General features: G+C 31.8%; 2 protein-coding genes across 4 annotated transcripts in view; one reads left to right on the top strand and one right to left on the bottom strand.

Moving 5' to 3' along the window:
- ssp3 (short spindle 3) overlaps positions 1-20,763 on the bottom strand; it is a 158,785-nt gene that overhangs the window by 51,900 nt on the left and 86,122 nt on the right. For all 3 annotated transcript variants that reach the window (XR_010883102.1, XM_067289124.1, XM_067289125.1), the window contains exons 13-16: positions 20,585-20,727; positions 18,309-18,390; positions 11,218-11,373; positions 5,579-5,680 (exon numbers count right to left, since the gene is read on the bottom strand). Coding sequence is in view for 2 of the 3 variants with exons in the window: in XM_067289124.1 (XP_067145225.1) it covers positions 5,579-5,680; positions 11,218-11,373; positions 18,309-18,390; positions 20,585-20,727 (483 nt within the window). In the remaining variant the exon portion in view is untranslated. The remainder of the gene's footprint in view (positions 1-5,578; positions 5,681-11,217; positions 11,374-18,308; positions 18,391-20,584; positions 20,728-20,763) is intronic.
- On the top strand, positions 18,760-19,802 carry LOC136990763 (protein GVQW3-like). Its single transcript, XM_067289199.1, has 2 exons — positions 18,760-19,205; positions 19,580-19,802. Exons 1-2 carry the CDS (start codon positions 18,760-18,762, stop codon positions 19,800-19,802), a joined length of 669 nt encoding a protein of 222 aa, XP_067145300.1.

Consider the following 20,763-nt stretch of genomic DNA (forward strand, 5'->3'; position numbering starts at 1 on the left):
GGTCGAGTGGAAGGAGGAAAGAGTGGGATCGTTGATAAGACAGAGGCGAGATTCGAATAAATGATACCAAATACAAGAATAAACAGAATTTATTCACGAAACAATAACGAACAGTTACACCGAATAACATTGACAGAAAACTTACGTACTAACATAGGAAAGTTCGAACCCGAGAGAGAGTTTACAAATAAATGGCCGTCATACCTCAAGTAACAAGTATCGGCGTCAGATGGCACAGTCAATACACAATCCGTAGTGGCAGAGCGGCTTCGGCTGTCCGTTTTCGGCTTCGAGTCCGGTCGGACGAGGGAACTACGAATGACGACGACGCTACGAGGGAGCTACGAATGACGACGACGCTACGAGGGAGCTACGAATGACGACCCCCTTGGTTCTTGTTCCCCTCCTTTTTATTTCGTCCCCTCGTTAATTTTCTCGCCAATAAGCGTATTTTGTCTTTAGTTCCGAGTGTGACTCAGATTCGCGTTTCGAGGGGAGGGGGAGGTACAGTCATTCCCCTAAGACGGGTCAGTTTTTGGTTTGGACTTTGGTTATTGATGTCAAGATAATGACTAATTTAAATCTGTAATTTGTCGTCAATTCGAACTCTCACAGCAACCATCCACACGGAAGTCTACCGTAAACCAGAGGCGGAACATCTCTATATACCGGTAGGATCCTGTGACCCGCCATACTATAAAACAGCAGCCTTTAACGCTTTAATTAAGAGGGCACATACACACTCGTCCTCCCAGAGCTCTCTCCAAGCCGAACTGAAACGTATAGAACACAGCCGAGAATCACGGCTACCAAGGGATTACACGTAAATTGGTCCGCAGACACCAACGCCAAGATCTACAACCTAACCAGCTTCCCAATGAAGTTACACCTAGTTTCATACCGGTCACATACAATCCATACCTTAAAGCAATATACAGATCAATAGCTAAGAAAAAGAATATCCGCATCGCCTATAGAAGATGCGCTACAATTTCAGATATATTAAAGAACGGTAAAGACACTTCCAACAAGGAACGACTTCCGGGGGTATACTCCATCCCGATTATGGACCATAGAACAGACAGAAGACTAGTCTACGTAGGATCCACGAAGTGCTCCCTGGAAGTAAGACTAAAAGAACACGAAAGTGATATTTTACACGCGAGGTCCACCACCGCTCTTGCTATCTATGCCTCGGAACCGGAAGTAGAACCTTTACTCAATCAAGCCAAAGTAATTCGCACAACTCAATGCGTAAACCATCTTAGATGGCTAGAAGCTCTTTGCATATATATGGCTACTCTCAGAGAAGAGAACTGCATCAACAACAAAGACGAAATCGCCCTGTCAACTGCATGGCAAGCACTCGTAAACAAGAACTTAAGATAGTACACAGCCGGTAAAGGAGCGCATGCCTGGATGACGTCACCGATCCAAGCGATAGAATTCGGAATCGTATTCCAGTAGGATTTTATTCGAATTGCATTCGATTAACTGTCGTCAGTTACCTGAAGAAGAACTTAATAGTTCGAAAACGTTTGTAACGGTTTTTTAAGTGGAGCGCACCGGTAACAGGCTTTAAGTAAGTTTCTAGATCTAATTTTCGTACAAATGGCAGCTGCATTAGAAGAAGCTTTCTCGAAATCAATACTAGTAGGACATACTGTCATTAGAGCATTGAAAACCATTTTAAGATGTGTTCCTTGCATTTTTTGCTCTATAAAATAATTCATTTATTTCTTAACTATATCTCTCACACTTTTAAATTTACTAATATTACTGTTATCAGTGTCTATGCTTGTTTGATGTTTAAATATGAAAGAGAAATTGAATAAATCCAATTTCTCTTTCATTGTTAAATTTGAGTTTTTTATTGCAGATTTTTTTCTTGTGTCGATGTGAGAAGTTGACGTTGTGATAAGCAAGAACACCTCTCACCAGAATCTGAGTCTGAACTAATTTCAGCGACATCCACATCCACAGGTCTTGATTCGTTTTCATTTTCTGATAAGTGCTTAATTATCTCTATAATACCATATAAAATTGTATTTTTGTTAACATCATTGAATATTTTGTGTGACTTATGTTTGTTCAATTTTTCTGGGTTATGTAGACACATTAAAATATCAGAGTAAATGGTTTGTCTCTCTTTCACATGAAAAATAATTTCTTTCTTTAGTTTGTTACACAGAAAGAAATCCTGCTTTGATAGTTCTTCTATCAGAAATTCTAACATTAGATCTGCAATGTACAAATTTGTGTTTACGCAACACAATGATTTGACTGCTACTTTTATAGGTTGTAATGAGTGTATTGTATTAGACAGCAATTCAAGTTCATCTTCAGAAAAGGTTATATCTGGACAAATATCAATTAGACTTTTTCTGACATAATTTCAGACCTCTGAAAAATGTTCCAGCATGGTCAACATACTGCTCCAATGTGTTTTGAGTCTAATAATAGAGATAATTCTTTTTCTAATTCAACTTTACTATGCTTCTGAAAAATCTCATTTTTGAGTGGTGATTTTTGAAATGTTTTAACTACATTTCATATTTTCTTAATTAAAAGATTCAAAGTTTCATCTTGAAAAGCATTCCTGTGAAACTTAGTGTCATCAAGGCTTTCCTGTATTATTTCAAATCCTCCATTATCAGATTCATTGTCTGAGGTTTTGGAATCTTCCTCATCCAGTTCCAAATGTATGGGTTTAGTACTGTTTGATTTAACATGGCCTTTTTTGTATAGAACTTTTGCTACTGCTAAGTGTAAGCCGCGAGCAAAGCACATTTGGCTGTTTACATTGACTAATCTTGACACTTTTTTCATCACTCCGTCTGTGACAATTGAAATTAGATTGTTATAATCAACATTGAATTCTTTTAATCTGACATTTAAAAGTACAATGCATTTTTCAGCACACACAGATCCACGTGTGCAAATCAAACCTAGATTCCAAAATTTGTTACTTGCATAGAGATTAACATTCATATTAATATATAGACGGTTGTTAAGTGATGTCCATTCGTCACAAGATATACTGAAGGATTCTCCTCGAACTTTTCGTTCCAAGATATCTTTAATAATCTCATCCTGAATTTTTTTTCCAAATTCAGTGATAATTTTTTTAATCAAATGAGGAGATTTAGGAAGCTTCACATATCCGCTTGCAGAGAAAAGTCGTCTTAGGTCTTCGATGTGCAAAATTTGAAGAATGGCAGTCTGTCAACTGAAGCCATATGAGATAATTATAGGCAAAGACTCATCATTTTCTTTCTTGAAAAACGTAGTTATTTTTTTATTATATTCATTTTGTGCACTGTTTCCGGCTGTCTCCTCAGATGTTCTTTTCCGTAAGTTTACATCATGACTTCATATGAGGTGATTATGCAGCCTGCTAGTACTTCCTCTGACTGCTTTGATTGTTTTAAAGCACAGTTTGCACACTCCAGCATCTCTTTCTCTTGTATGATTGAAGTAATCCCATGGCAAATTTTTACTCATTACTACAATAAATGTAAAACATACTTTATTAGGGAAAATGATATTTTATATTTTTACTTATTTTTTTATCTATAACTATCTTTATAATTTCATTAACGCATTCTTTTGTTTCTGTTTCAATTAATCTCACAATAAGGATTCCAATAAATGAATTTTACGAAATCTGACTCCAATGTGTGATGTTTGTTGCAAAAGGGAGCACACAAAGACACACATACAAAAAAACAATATCATTATTTCACGTGATGAACGAGGTTCTTTGGATTCAAACTCTCCTCGGTCGAAGAATTTGTGTGTTTTACAGATTACGCTAACAACAAAATTTGATTTAGAAAAACCCACCCATTAGGTTTGCGACAACAAATATAGATCGATACCTTCGGACTGCGATAACACAAAGAAAATAATTAATTCTAGGGCCTTAAAACTAATTAAGTACTAAGTAAGAAGGGAAGTGATAGATGTAAAGAGGATTAAGAGATAAATCTATAGGAAAGTGGGTACCCATTCTTCTATGTAGTCTGGGCGTGGTGACAATCCTGATCCTTGTTTCTTACACAAAAATATGATCTCTATCTTGTCTTCACTACAAAAATCTCTGTGGCGTTTTCTATTAGGGCTTCTTTTCTTTTGTTCTATGGAACTTTAGTCACCAGCCCCCAAGAGGAAAGAGTTAAGAAGAAATATTTTAGAAGAGATAGAACAATGAAACAAAGAAGAAATAAAGGGAGCCATATACTCAATTAAAAATAAAAATATATATATAATATGGCATACTGCCACAAGTGTCAATAAAGCACAAACCAATAAACAAGATTATTATTTACTATGTAAGTCATGTTTTCAGTCAGCACATATTTATGAACTATCAAGACTTTGTAAAAAGTTTCCTTTTGCATCTCAGCTATCTTGAAAACAAAAACAAGATCCATTTTGGAGTATAATATAGGAAATCAAGTTATAAACAGACTAAAAAATTCCTTTTAGTAACTTTAAATTACAAATTGAATGAGCCATTACAACCAGCACTGTTTTCTCGCTATGGTATGGGGGAGAGAAAACAGAAATCTTCCCACGGGTATTTCCAGTGGGAATTTTAGAAAATAAATATCGGGTTAATTAAGATAACTTTTTACCGAAATACAGGTAAAAAAAAAATTACTTATCGCTAAATTTACCAAGGTATAATTTTCCTATTTTACTGGTATATCGGTAAACCAATTACCAGTAATGTAATCACTAGCCATATTGAATTAATGCAAAGCTAAGCTCAACAACAAACTAGCTAGCACTCTGAGCTTACCAATTTCGCTAAACATGACGTCACATAGCTCTAAAGTAAACGCCAATGAGCGTGGCGGTCGGATGAAAGTACACAGGCTGAGTGTGCTGACAGTAAAATTTGCTCAGAAGTAAACACACCCTATATAATAAGTAAAGAATGTATGGTGGTTGTTGGTAGATAACCCTCTGAAAGATAGCAAATATTTCTTTTCAAATTACAGTACTGACAGATAAAGACTTTTCTTTGCATAATGTATTATTTTTTAACAAATGCCAAATTTATTGATACAATCTTCTCGAAGTCCCAAACTACGGATGCAGAGTCATAAAGAGACTTAAAAACAATCTCTCTGAAACTCAGATATAGCATGAAATTTTTTTGTCTATAGACATATGTTGCACAAGAATTGATAAGAGCTAACAAGGCAGTGTAATAATATACAGTCAATGCATATATGGACTGGCAGTGAAAAAGTTCCAGACCGAGTTTGTCAACTGGTAAGGGCACATTTTCAAAGCCAATGAAATCCTATAATTTTGGCTCTTGTTTTGAACAGATCTTACAGTTGTAAAAAAGTTTGTTTCCTGTACATTATTTTGTTCAAAAAAATCTGATTTAAGTTTAAAAATAAAAGATAGTGTGTTTTAGATATGAAACAATTTTGTATACACTGTTTTTTAATCATTAACATTAAATATAATTTTCTCCTCACAATATATGAAATTAAATTGTTATACAATTTTAATAGTATTTAATCTCTACCATTATTAAATTTAAGATAAAACTTACAAGTTCTTCTGTTGATGGATCTTTACCTTGATGCTGAAGATTAATTACTTCTTTGTGTTTCTTACCACGTAAATGACTCAGCAGATAAACTTCGGATACAATCTAAATATAAGTTTTTCAAATTAAAACATGAAAAATGCTGTCCCTCAACTATTATTGAAATATACTTACATTACTTAGTGAAAATTACAAAAAAAATATGAACACATTCCAGATATATGAACCAGAAATTAAGCTTTGTATTAAAATTTTTCACAAAATTAAACACACAAAACAACAAGACCTCACATTGTTTCCTCATAATGTCAAGGAAAGACATAATACACTTGTTATCACTTACTGGTATTGTTGTCAAATTTTCTTTATTAATAGTAAACTTGATCCTACGAGGTAGGAAATAAATGCCAGAGTCTACAAACGTAATCTAATAAAAATAATTTTAACCAGATTATATCTTCTCTATGACAATTAGTCTGTGAAAAACTTGGTTTTGTTATAAGTTGTTTCACTTAACATTGCAATTTCCAAGAACCTATTGATGACGTTAAACAAGAACTTGCTATGTATATTTTTAATAGTTACAAAATAATAGTATTAAAATATATAATTAATGTTTTCAGAGTGAAAACTAAAAGTAGTAAAATATTAAAATCAAAAATTTTTATAGCAATTTAACATTAACATTACAGATGTAACAAATTTATGTTTTGTGATTTTGAATTCCACATATGTCTAGAAGTGAAGATTCACTTTTAGTCTATCAGGAATAACTGGTAATATACTTTTCTCAATGTATAGAAGTTGTTAGCATCTAAAAGATCAACTCAAGTGTCTGAATTGATCTTCCGAATTTACAAACATCTGAAAGAAAATTATTAGTTAATTTATTTTTGATGTTAAAATATTTATGACATGATAATATCACTAGTTCTAAATCAAACTATATATTAAACTGTTTGAATTCTAACCTGAAAGAAAGTCAAAAATTTAGTAATATTAATTTTTTAATTTCAAAGCATGAAGTAATTCTCAACATTCTTCATATTTATTAGATAGAACTTAATTAAAATCTTTAGAATTGAATTAACAATATAATATTTTAAAATTTGTTGTCTTGATTCTGAAAGAATACTTCAACTTTAAAGTTTTTAGATTATAGAAAAGTATAATTCATAAAGTAACTGCTTTAGTAAATCACTCAATCAATTACATACAACCTTGTATAGCAGCAAGAAACTTTATTAAACTAGATATTTTCAGCCATATTTAATGGCCTTGACTGGATCTGATGTTTGAAAATCTAACATTTACAAATACTAACAGAAATTAAATAAAAATACAGTGGTGCCTTGTACTTTGAATTTACTTCATTCTAGGTGGCCGTTCGAACCCGAATCAATTTTTCCCATTAGAAATAATGGAAAGCAAATTAATCCATTCTCACATCCTAAACAGGACCCATTTTAATAAACTTAAAATAGCAAATACACATAATTTGAAATGAAAAATAACAATTAAATCCCTTAATAATTAATTAAAACATAAAAACAAAAAAAATAAATATGTAAATACTGTATAATAAAATGAAAATTGCATTTACTGTTGCACAGTCAACTTTTTCATCTTAAACATGACTACTTGATCTATCACACTTGTACCATGGATAAATTCGTTTTTCATCTCAATTGTTGGTATTACAACCTTCCTCTTAGATCTTTGCTGCTTCCACACACTTATCAGATGTCACAATTAATAAGTAAAGGTTATATTGGGTTGAACAGAAGTTTTTGCCTACTTTTAACAGTTGTCCTTAAAACAGATGTAAGATTTAATTATAACAATTGTGAAATATAACATCATATATCTAATTTGAGATTGTTTTCTTTGTTTAGAAGCTTATTTTAATTTTTTACTTCATATTTTATTTGAATAAAATCAAGTCCAAATGTCGTCAGATAAGAAGCATATCAAGCTTATTTCAGAAAAAAATCTTTGAGTTTTGAACTAAAGGATACAAAGCATTGGGGTGTCCAAAAAATGTAGACAAATAAAGATTGCGGAAAGAAATTGTTAAAAATCAATGAATAACACACAATATATATATAAACAAACATATCAAAAATAAAGCAGAAAGAGCACAAAAAACATACAAGCTTAATGAGAGAGCAAGAACGAGAGATGAATTGAACGCATAACAGATTGCATTTACACTTCAAGTGAATTTTTTCACTATGCAAACAGTTTGAACTTCAGAGTATTGTTCAAACTCCAAAGAAAATTTTTGTGGAATTTTGTACCTGAAGTACAAGGTACCTCTATATTTGAATGCCAAACAAGGTTTAAATACAAAAATAAAACATTCAACAATCTGTTATATTGCTGTGACATGCACAAAAACTAAAAGTGAAAATTATTAAAATTTAAATATCAAATTATCCTTTTTTTTTTTTTTTTTAAATAGAGTTAGAGTTTTGCATTTGGCCCAAATTATATTATGTTTGATTAAGGATCAGATAAATCATTTTCAAAATAATATTTATCTTAAATTGTTCTGCCCATTTCTGTTCCAGTTCTCCTAACAGATATAATTTCATTTTTGAAAGTTACATAAATTTTTACATAATTTTCAAGTTGTAATTTGAATCCACAGTTAATGAGTAATTATTTGTGACATGATCACAATGCTGGGCTGCAATTTTTAATTAATTTTATTTAAAATATATGCTATCTTCAAATTAGTAGTGCATTGCCCTGTACATCATTAATAATAGAGTCATGCCAGTCATCTATCAATGAACAGCACAACTCTATTGTCTCGCAACTATCTAACACCTTTCACGTGAAAATTTTTGAATTGAAATAATGTGACTTCCAGTTAGCATCGGAAGTTCATATATACAGTGGGTGATTGGTTAACGAACATAATCCGTTTCAAGACTTTCTTTGCTATCCGAATTGCTATCAATACGTTTGCCATCAATTTACCATAGGTTTTTATGGGAATTTGATTAATTCATTCTGGAGACCCCAAAAAATATAAAAATATATATTTTCTTACTATGTTTATTTATATATAATAATAAAAATACATATATACAGTCTTGCATTTTTATTAGTCATGTCTTTCTGTTTGTGGTGGTTAAAGAATCTGTCTAATGTTGATTGCTTTTCTCTCTTTTTTGGGATTTTTTGGAAGTATTTAATACCATTGTAATTGTAGAAATCCCAAAGCCTATTAACTCTTGCTTGGTTTCTATGCTGAGCATAGTTCTTGACACTGCACTATTTTTAGGTTTCATAATATTTTCAGTTTCTTTTTTAAATAAAAAGTTCAGGAAAGCACTTACAAAAATTCAGAGAACAGAAATCAACTAGCACACAAAAAAATTATTTAAATACAAGGCCCAGATGAAATTTGAAATTTGGTATCAAAATGTTAACAAATATCTGATGGGACGGTTAAACTCTCACCTTTCGTAAATAAAAACTGATGCAAAACTTAATAGGGACCCACCTGACAGTCTCACAAAGACCATAAAAAATTATTTGTCAGAAAGGTAAACAAAAAGCTGGAATTACAAGGGAGAGTTTCAAAATCCGGAGGAATAATATCCGATCGGTATCGGGTTGACATCGATGTTGACGTCTTCAGAGCTCTGAAAGGTTTTGAATTGTCATCTGGAGACAAGGAAAGACCAATCGGTATTCAGTGTTTTACATTGCTTTTTTTTTCTGTTTGTTCTGTGAAGTGTTCGTTGTCCAAACATAAAAAACTTTCACAAAACTGTTCATTATCCGATTGTTTTCAGTGCGAACTGTTTGTTAACCAATTACCCACTGTAGTTAATTGGGATCTCACGTCCCTAAGGTTTCCACATCTGGTCTCTTCTTTCATCTACCTAACTCCATTCTTGAGATTAAGGAAAGACAGACAACAGACAGATGACAGTGCGGAATTTATAGACCGTGGACATAGGAGTCGTCCTCAGCGAGTGCTGTATTTAACCAAGTAAGGTTACACTCAAACCTGTTTTTGTGCAGTCTTTTTTTGTGCGATTTGTTTTGTGCAATTTTTTTTTGTGTGGTATACCAATCTGATTGAAATTTATATACTGCACAAAAACAGGTTTGAGTGTATATCTAAATTAATATACCTCTGGAAGCAAAGACTTGCTCGGGATCCGGGTGGCACAACTGGCAAGCGCACTACATGGCAAGCGGAGGTTGCGAGTTCAAGCCCTGCCCCAAGTCAGTTCTTTTATTCCAGAAGGTTCTAAATTTATTTGATAATTTATTTAAATTATAATTATTAATTTAGTTAAGAGATGGCACCTAGTGACAAATTATTTTATATTAATCATTTAATTAAAAATTTAATACATTTAATTGCACGGAAAAGTAATGCATAAAATTTTGTGTCATTGCATGTGTGATTTTAGACTACTTTAAACATGGATTCTGCATTTTCTTACATCTTTATGATTGCACTATGCTTTCAACAAAAAGCAAGTTTTGATAAACATTATGTGAATAAATACTGTAAGTCTTCAACAAATTTTAGTATGCTATTTTGTGTCATTTGTGGGAGTCATAAAATGTATCTTGTTTTTTACACTTCAGTGGGCTACATTAGACAAATATCTAAGTAAATAGATATTGTATACATCTAATTCACTGTTAACATGTCATATTATATTGTTGCATAATATAGCTTTTCTTTCTATATCAATATTATTCTCATTTCTGTTTAAGCAATGTTTTAAACTGGTTCCTTAAAAATCTTCTTAACTAAGTGTTACTGTATCTCTAATTTTTAAGTGTAAAAGAATTTCAAACAACATATGAGCCATTGATTTTGAAAGTGGGGCAGGTCCATTTTGTGAAAAAAATAGTTAAAGATAATTCTTATTACAAATTGACATAAAATTTATGTTTTTAATCAATTCAAAATAAATATCTTATAATATCAGTATAAATTTGTTACTAGTAATTTGTATCGTCAACGATGTTTATTGTGAGTTGATTTTGAAAGTGATGTAAGTCCACTCTAAAGAAAAATATAAAGATATGATGGTTTTATTATCCAATGTACTACCCATTTATCATAAATACTTTAAAAATCTGCACCATCTAAACTAAGAAATATAATTATACACACACAACTTATTACTGAATACTTTTTCTTATTTTATCCACTTTTTCCTATAAAATTAACTTTATTTTTTGTTTTATTGTAACTTTTCGAAAGAAATATGAAATGTTGAAATAAAATAAATAAGTAAATAAATAAAATATTCAATTTTTTGTTATTATAACTATATTTCATTCAAATAAAATCAACTTTTTCAACAAATCATTGCTTTTGAAAGAGAGGCAAGTCCATTGGCACATACCAAAACCATGATTTTTTTCACCTAACACGGATAGTCATTATCGTATATTAAATTTACATGAAAAAAAACCAAAAAAAAACATAAATTAAGTTTATTACTGCTTATGAATATTTTTAAACTCATTCAAATGCAAACCATTAAATATCTAGCAATAACATAAAATTTGCTTGCCCCACTTTCAAAATAAACAGCTCATATATACATTAAAGTTATGTATGAATTCATATTGTATTTTTAAGAACTCACCAGTACATTGCATACAGTACACATCTTTTTTGTTTCGTACGGTACTAATCGTGGCACGTCGTCGTCATTCGATGAGTAATGCCTAACACTGAGCTCAAAAGCTTTCTGCCTAATTAGTTCGATATTTTCTTCGTGTCTTCGAGCACTTTCTTCTTGCTATAATTTAAAATTTTTATTGTCACATAAATGTAATGCATTATTTATTTTTAACTTCATGATAAATTTTCATAATTTATTTAAAACCCTATAAATTTTATATGGGATTATATAAATAAAAAGCCTAAATTATAATTCATATTTACTAATCAAATAATCAAGCCAAATTCATTATTAAAGCTACATTTTTGCAAATTAAATATACAAAATATGGACTAATAGTAGACAATTAAATATCTTGTATTAAATTTAATAATTGGAATAAATTAATTAATTTAAAATGTTCTGGAAGATAAGATCAATACAGACTAAGATCTGAACTTATAACTCCTGTTTACTGTGCAGCTGAATATCCAATTATACTACCCAAACCAATTAATTTAGAAGATATAAATGTACCAATTACTCCCTGCACCAACCACGGACAATTATGTATTCGTGGCCCTTGAGACACTTGACCAGCTTTAAACTTTACGCAGAGGCTTATTCAAAAAATAGGCCATAGTGTCCTTCAGTTACCGGTGGCAAAAGCAGCACTGGCCCAAGCATGAATACCTTAATGCCCTCAACAGATGTGAGGAACCAATCTAGCCTTGGTCTTTCTGTGATAATGCATCCACAGACCACAAAGACTGGAAAACCACGCCAATGGATGAAATGGATGATGAAAATAAAGAAGTTTATCATCCATACTTACTACACGATCACAAAACTCTAAAACAGACGTAACAGTGTACAGACAACAAATACGTCTTACTAACCTTGTATAGCTTTGCAGGTAATACTTAGAACCTATCACTAACATTTTTTACTCATTTCTAGGATCTTCTTCGGGTGTTCTACAAACTTTTTTGGTTTGATTCCGATGTTTAAACATTCAAATCTCCAATGCTTCTATCTTCAAATTTATTTTTTAAAAATTTCAAAATTTAAATCTCCGAAAGATGTGTGCCTGCGCTGTCTGTTATAGCATTGCATCATAAATAGCCTGCCATGCTCTCAATAGTTGTTTTTCTTCTTTAAAATTGATTGACAGACTTTTGCAGTCCGCTTTAAAAATTTCTAATGCCTCCAGATTTTGCAGTTGGTTTATATGCCGGGTTTGTCAAATCATTGCTGCTTGTTGTAGATTAGGTGTAATGCCATTTTCATTGGCATACATTGCTAAAACGGTATTGATTTTCTTTTTTCAACGTCTGTTTTTTCTCATGGAGGCATTGTTTGAGCAATCATTTTGTAGATCCGACATACACGAGGTCTCTATTAAATCTGTTATCTCTTAGTGGAATTTTATATACTCCCGACATTCTTTAGCTTTCTGCCCAATCCTTCTCATTTCTTAACATGCTGAATGTATCTGGCTTACGTCTGTAGGCTATTTTTTTTATTAGTGTAAACTCCAATTTCTTGATATAGGGACTGCATAGGGTGCTTATATGTTATAGTTTTATGGTAGGGAGATGTATCTTGTTGTGGATCCTTTTCTGGAATCTTATTTAATTGGACTTTGAGTTGTTTTTTTGTTTATCTGCCAAAATGCATATACAAGGGACAGAGTTAAGACCAATCTTGGACAAAACAAACATGCCCACCAGAAAAATAGAACAGAAGATTCACATGCTCCTGGCTGAACACCAAGAGGGCTTATTCCAGTGAAACCGTGTTTTAATTTACGTTGTTTTATATTGACACAATGGAGTGACATTTTTAAAACACTTGGCATATTATTCATCAAATAAAATAAAAAACCATTCAAGCTTCAACACAAATTCTTTAATATTAAGGACATTTTCAAACGCATTAACCCTTAGCCTGCCGTCTGCCACGCCCCCTTATTTGTAAAACGGCCAAGGGCAAAATAGGTGAATCAGGCAATATTATTTTAAAAATTTACCAAAAATTAAATTATTATTTTATTCATATGAAAAAAATCACATATATTTATCAATATAATTAGTTTTAAATATGACATTTTTCAATAAAGTTAGTTTGGAAAATTTATAAGAAAAAAAAAATATATGATAACTGACATTCAAACTCGAAAATTTGTAACTTTTTGTCAAAATTAACATTGTCTGGTTACTTCATTCTTATTGTCACTGAGCCAGAACGACATAGAATATTGTTCTGTACAATTTGATATAACATTTATACATGTATGTGTATTCGTTGTGAAATTATCGCAAATTATATCAAACATTTGTTCGAAATCTGAATTTTATTCTGCTTTCAAATAATATTCAACTAATCAACTATTCAACTAATATACTTTATTCATTTCATATAAAACAAGATTATATATTTTTGTAATAAACATATGATTATCAGTAGCAATAGATGTAACATTTGCTGATATTTTAAATTTAAAAAAAAATTAAAAATTAAAAAAATATATAAAATATCAGAACTGAAGGTCATAACTTGAATATTTATAATGCATTAACATATTATAGCTGAATAAACTTATTATAGCATTAATGAACTTATTATAGTAATATTATTGCATGAATATGCTAAAAATAAAATAAAAAATTATCAGAAAATGAAAAATTAAGAAAAAAAAACAGATAATTAAAATTTTTTAAGTCAACAAAACACCACCTGGACAAAAATATGTAAAACAGACGATAAACAAGACGATGCCGTCAAGTGCCGACATCTGTTGTCGATAAATTTTATAAAAATCAATTGTTAACAGGGTAACAATGAATCGTTACCCTGGCCATTTTGCTTAACAACTAGGGTAACGATAGATCGGTACCCTGGCCGGGAAAGGGTTAAGCGTCCATCATCAGTTACTTTCCTTAAATCAAATGTGAAATTCGAACAAAAATTACGTAAACTAAATTTTAAATAATCGGTTATACATTAAAAATTAATAAAAGCGATAAATACAAAAAAACTAATAAATGAGAGATACAAAAATTACCGATAAGCTTAAAGTAAACAAAATAACCCAGGATTATCATAATTTTACAATTATGCCAACCCGTCACAAAAAGACTTCCAAGCGGGGGAAAGCCCATCAGCGAAACACGCAATAAAGTTTTTGAAAAAATTGGAAATCCACAGGGTGCAGAAGAGCGTGCAATGCATCAATTATAGGGACGCTGATGGGCTTTCCACCGCTTGGAAGTCTTTTTGTGATGGGTTGGCATAATTGTAAAATTACGATAATCCTGGGTTATTTTGTTTACTTTAAGCTTATCGGTAATTTTTGTATCTATTGCATTTATTAGTTTTTTGTATTTATCGCTTTTATTAATTTTTACTGTATAACTGATTATTTAAAATTTAGTTTACGTAATTTTTGTTCGAATTTCACATTTGATTTAAGGAAAGTAACTGATGATGGACGCTTAATGCGTTTGAAAATGTTCTTAATATTAAAGAATTTGTGCTGAAGCTTGAATAGTTTTTATTTTATTGATTTCTTCAGTAAGTAAGTATGCATATTATTCATCTCTTTATTTAGTTAGGACGCCAATTACAGGTCGCGTTTCGGGCATTTGCCCCTCTTCAGCTAACTCAAAAGCACAGATCGCAAACATACAAACAGCAAACGTAATTTGCTGTATCTGCTTTCATAGATCAAATGAGAGAAATGTGAACAGATTGACGGACTTGATGACAAACCTTTCAGACTGGACAAATTTATGTTTTATAAATCTGAACATAAGAAAATTTATATATATTTATAGAAATTACCCTAAAAGCACAAATCACAAACATAGAGACAGACATGATGTAGCCGCTTCCATACACCAAGTCAAAAGGTGAGCAGGTTGACAGATGGCGACCTTGATGATGAACCTTTAGTTTAGTTTATATCCGGATTCATCAAATATTGCACCAACTAAGTTTGATATTGCAAATTTAGTTGGTGAATCCGGATATAAACTAAACTAAAGGTCCATCATCAAGGTCGCCATCTGTCAACCTGCTCACCTTTTTACTTGATCTATGGAAGCGGCTACATCAGAGATTTAAATTTTGAAAGTTTTAAAAAATAAATTCGAAGATAGAAGCATTGGAGATTGAAATGTTTAAAAATCGGAATCGAACCAAAAAAAAAAATTTGTAGAACATCTGAAGAAGACTTTAGAAATGGGTTGAAAACGTTAGTGATACATTCTAAGTATTACCTGCAATGCTATACAAGGTTAGTAAGATGTATTTGTATTATCGCTTTGTTCATTGGATGGATTTGTACAGACACAGTTACATCACTTCTTTTCACAACATTATCCTAATCTCAGTCACTGTACAATGGATTGTTGATCAAACAAGAATTATACATAACATCCTTATACCACAAACAACACTAGAACACACTAGAACACACAAAAACAACAAAGTGCAGAACAATTACACCAATAACCAAATACTCCCAACAATAATGATTACATTACCCATCAGAATCATCAAGATGGATGCATTGACAATACTACCCCTATAACCACTATTTTCACTGATGCTGATAGTATTAACCCTTCTTCACTACCTGAAATAGAGTATGAATTAAATCTGAATCTCTCTTCTTTTCCAAGAAGCACTCACTAAATTTACAGGCACTGACCCTGAATAACAGTCATGCAATCCAAAAATCAGCACTTCTAAACTAGTAGAGAAATCTCTATACTGTGTGAACACTTATTTATTCCCAGATTGCACTAATTCTATTTATATACTCTCAAGCATCCACACACTAGTGTATTCTGGTGCTGTCACAGTAGTGACCTATCATGGACTAAAACTGCATCCACAGACAGAAGTACACAAAAACCCTTCAGAAGCCTACATGGCAAAGATGAATAGAAATAAATACACAATATTAGACAGCAGCTAGGCAGGCTGACACAATACACTAATAACAAAACACCACCTAAATTAATGAAACAACTAAAAAACTTTTCAAGAAAATTAAAACACACCAACAACGAACAACACAATGTCCACATTGCAGAATACATTGACACACATACTTGCAGCCAAAGCACAGTGACAAACGATACAAAATTTTCTCTTTATGGAAACAAAAAAATAAATTATTCACAATTAAACACAGTCTTTTACAGGAAAATTAATTCAGTACTGATTCCCAACACAACAGCATGCCAGAATAACAACTCTCCAGAAATTACTGGTCTTCTGTTTGATCTACTGCTGTCAAGCACAATGCTGATGCAGACTGGATCAAAGAAGAGAGCAAAGACATGCAGGTCACACCTAGTATGCATTATATTAAAATAAATACACAAGACATCCATCGCACAATGCAGAAAGCACACAACCGGACAACACCTGGAGTAGACAACATTCACAATTTCTGGTACAAAAAATTCACATCCCTGCACTAGGAACTAACTAAACATTTAACTCACTATCAACAATCTACAAGAAATGCCAAAATTTTCTCACTACATAAAACCAAAAAACACCATTAAAGGCCATGCACAGTACAGACCAATTACATGTTTTTCAATGCTTTACAATATTCTTGCATTGAAAACAAAATATACAATCATATTGATGAACACAACATTCTTACAGAACAACAAAAAGGCTGTCGTAGAAATCACAAAGGCTGCAAGAAACAACTACTCATTGACTGTTATCCTATGGCAAGTTCGTAAGCAACACAGAAACATACACACAGCATATATTGAAAACTGGGACTTGTCAATTGTTAGAATACAGAGGTTGTTACTGAGACCTAGTAACACAACTAGCAAAATTCATTCACCCTGTCAGAACTTTCGGTTCACTCACTGTGTTGAAAGATGGCTTTATTAAGCTTATATAGATCAGGTTTCGAGAAAATCGTGATCTTGTCAGGACTGACACCAGTTAAACTATTATTTCTAATTGTGGTTTAACTCACGATTTATATAATATCAAATAAATTTGAGTAGGAGGGTCATGAGTAAGTTATCCGGACATTGGCTAGGAGTTGAGTTATCAAATAGGCCACATAAAACAAATAAAACTTAAATTTATTAAAACGATAAAAGAAAAAAAAAAACAGGATTACAATTTTTCTAGGCAAAACGATTACAAATAATTGAGATAAATCAAAAAATACCGAGACCCTAACTTGTGAGAGAGAGAGAGTGAGAGAGTTTACAAATCTAAATATATTACCTCATTTATAATGTGATTGCTAAATTTTCTGTATTCTGGGCGGACGTTCAATCTGAGGAAGTATGGCACTAGTTTTTCATTATGGAGGATACAGTGATGTGCCGAGGTGCTGAAGTGCCCTGAGTTTAGCGCGTATCCTCTATTTATACTATTTTTCTCTTCCAATAGATATTAAGATCATCTGACCGGATGTCATGATGAGTCTTTTGGGTTTAGTCAGCCTTTTAGTCGTGGGAGCTAAAGATCTCTCTCAGGAACTGACTGTCAGCACAGGAAATTTTTGTTCCTTGTTCTCTTTGATGTGTAACTTTGATAAAAATTTCAAATTATTATATTAAATTTTAAAAGATTTTCTATTAATTTTCTAGAATATTTTCTCTAAAATTTCAAAATCTCACATCAATTAATACAAATGGAACTTGGCTGATATTGAAAAAACATTTCAGTGCTGTATGAAGATAACTGATGTCAGATCCTACAAAAAAACATCGATGTTGAGTGTTTTCCTGTATGTGTTTTTTTTTAATAATATGTTTTTGGACATTTTAAAGAAAATTTATGTTTTATCCATGTGTTATACACATTTGTCTCTAATTTGATATAAGAAAAAGATTAAATTGACCCAAAAATTTTTTTGTATGGTCATTACAGTGTAAATTACTTTTTCATTCCATATCTAACCAATCCACTATTTGAAACATTCCATTCATAAAAGAGAACTTAAACTTTGTAACAGAAAATTACTTTAAAAGTATATATGTATTGTCAATAAAAATTATTAAGAAAGATACCTTTTGCTGGATTTTCTTCTGTAATTCCTCTAGCGTTGCCTGTTGTGCTGCATTTAAAGCTGACAATCTCTGTTCTCTATCTCTATATTAAAAAAAAACTTTTTAAAGCATTCATACTATTAAAATTACTATAGTCTTTAAAAAATTTACTGTAGGCAGAAAGTCATTATCATTCACTGCAGCGTTTGACAAACAGTCCTCATAACTATGAAACTTCATAGCCCAGAGTCAAGAATTTACGAATACCGTATCAAAATTTTATACATCTTATAACATATCACTCAATAAGTCTCCAGTTTGACACTGATCTGGCAACACTGTTGACAAACCCATATGATTTCTGGATAGTACCAACCTTCAAATGATACGTGTCAAAATTTCATGATATTCTGACAATTATTTTACAAGTTACATTGGTTTTAGTGACCCCAGTTTTTTAATTTTCAAAACAATGGATAAAAAAGAATTTTGTGTGCTGATTAAACATTGTTTTTTAATGGGGAAAAGTACTGTTGAAGCCAAACAATGGCTTGATAAGCACTATGGAGACTCTGCACCAGGAAAATTAACTGTTATTGACTGGTATGCTGAATTTAAGCACGGTTGGACAAACACCGATGATGCTGAACACCCTGGTCACCCAAAATCGGCAGTTGTTCCGGAAAACATAAAAAAAGTCCACAAAATAGTTTTGAAAGACCGTGAAGTGAAGTTGCGTGAAATAGCTGACACCTTAAAGATATCAGAAGGTAGTGTTTTTACAATTTTACACGACAATTTGAGCATGCGTAAGTTGCTTTCGAAGTGGGTGCTGCGTTTTCTCACACCGGACCAAAAACAACAACGCATCAACGATTCAGAGCGCTGTTTGGAGCTGTTCAAGCGAGATGAAAAGGATTTCTTGCATCGGTATGTGACAATGGATGAAACATGGATCCATTATTACACACCTGAATCAAAAAGATCATCAGCTGAGTGGACAGCAGCCGATGAAAGTCGTCCAAAGTGACCAAAAACTCAAAAAGTCAGCGAGCAAGGTTATGGCATCCGTATTTCGGGATGCGCATGGTATTTTGTTCATCGACTATCTTGAGAAAGGTAAAACTATCAATAGTGAATATTACATGGCACTATTAGATCAATTAAGTGTAGAAATAAAAAAAAAAAAAAAGCCCTCACATGCAAAAGAAAAAAGTGCTGTTCCACCAAGACAATGCCCCGTGTCACAAGTTGATGAAAACAATGGTTCCTCACCCGCCGTACTCTCCAGCTCTGGCCCCCAGCGACTACAGGCTTTTTGCAGACATTAAAAAGATGCTTCAGGAAAAGAAATTTGGCTCAAATGAAGAAGTGATAGCCAAAACTGAGGCCTATTTTGAGAGCAAAGACAAATCGTTCTACAAAAAAAGGCATCGAAAAGTTAAAGGAGAGTTAATATTAATAATATTAACGAGTGAATGTATCACTCGTGAAAGAGAGTATGTTGATGAATAAAGTTGAATTTCTAAAAAGAAAAAACTTGTTTTTCTTAGTTAGACCGGAGACTTATTGAATGATGTGTTAAGTCTCCAATTCTATTTATTTGAAAATTACTACTTTGAATATTTTAGTTTAACAAGGCTTTCAGAAAATTGAAATAACTTAAAACATTTGTAAAATTTTTTTGTTATTCTAATTTTATTCATTATTATTATAATTATCAAACAACAATCAAATAACACCTCTCTTTGCAATTATTTCTAAATATACTATGAATTAAATACAGCTTTCAATAATAAATACCGGTATGTATAATTATCTCTTCCAAAACCTTTAAATTTCCGGTACGATACGAATATAGTTACTGAACTAATGTTTTTGATTTTTTACCAAGATCATCAGGTTTCCAAATATGGAATGTTAAGAATATAGAATGTTTTTGAATACAAAATTAATTTTTCACACTATGTAATAAAGAGCATAGGTTATGAATTAATTTACTAGACAGAAGCCCTCCATATTAATGATCTATCTATCTAATGTGGTCTATCCTCCAGGGAATAATATATAATTATCAATGTGGATGCTCTTCACAAGCATAACACCACGCATAAGATATTATGTTACTATCCTTGAAATTTATACATTTCCCCGACTTGGTTGCTTTGTAAATTTGAGGGTTTCTAAGGCCCTGATATGGTCTGTTTTGAATGTTTTTTTATGAGACTGGTGTTATTTAAGTCGGCTCTACTAAGTATTATTAATATTATTAATTACATAGATAATATGCAATTTACCTTGCTTTTTGATTAGCAAGTTCTTGTCTTTCTTTTTCTTTTTCCTGTAATTGCTGTTCTATTTTCAAATCTCGAAGTTTTCGCCTTTCTTGCATTTCCAATAATCGAGTTTGGCGTTTTGCTTCTAGAGCTTTTCGACGCTCCTATAAAATAAAAAAAAATGTCAACATTAAAAATAA

Source organism: Centruroides vittatus, unplaced genomic scaffold (assembly GCF_030686945.1).
Source record: "Centruroides vittatus isolate TY-2023 unplaced genomic scaffold, ASM3068694v2 contig_134, whole genome shotgun sequence".
NCBI classification, from domain to species: domain Eukaryota; kingdom Metazoa; phylum Arthropoda; class Arachnida; order Scorpiones; family Buthidae; genus Centruroides; species Centruroides vittatus.

Excerpts from the sequence above, each read along its gene's own strand:
- LOC136990763 (XM_067289199.1), top strand. The coding sequence starts at position 18,760 with ATGGATAAAAAAGAATTTTGTGTGCTGATTAAACATTGTTTTTTAATG. Across the intron at positions 19,206-19,579 it reads TTCAAGCGAGATGAAAAGGA|TCTGGCCCCCAGCGACTACA; the intron begins TTTCTTGCATCG and ends GTACTCTCCAGC.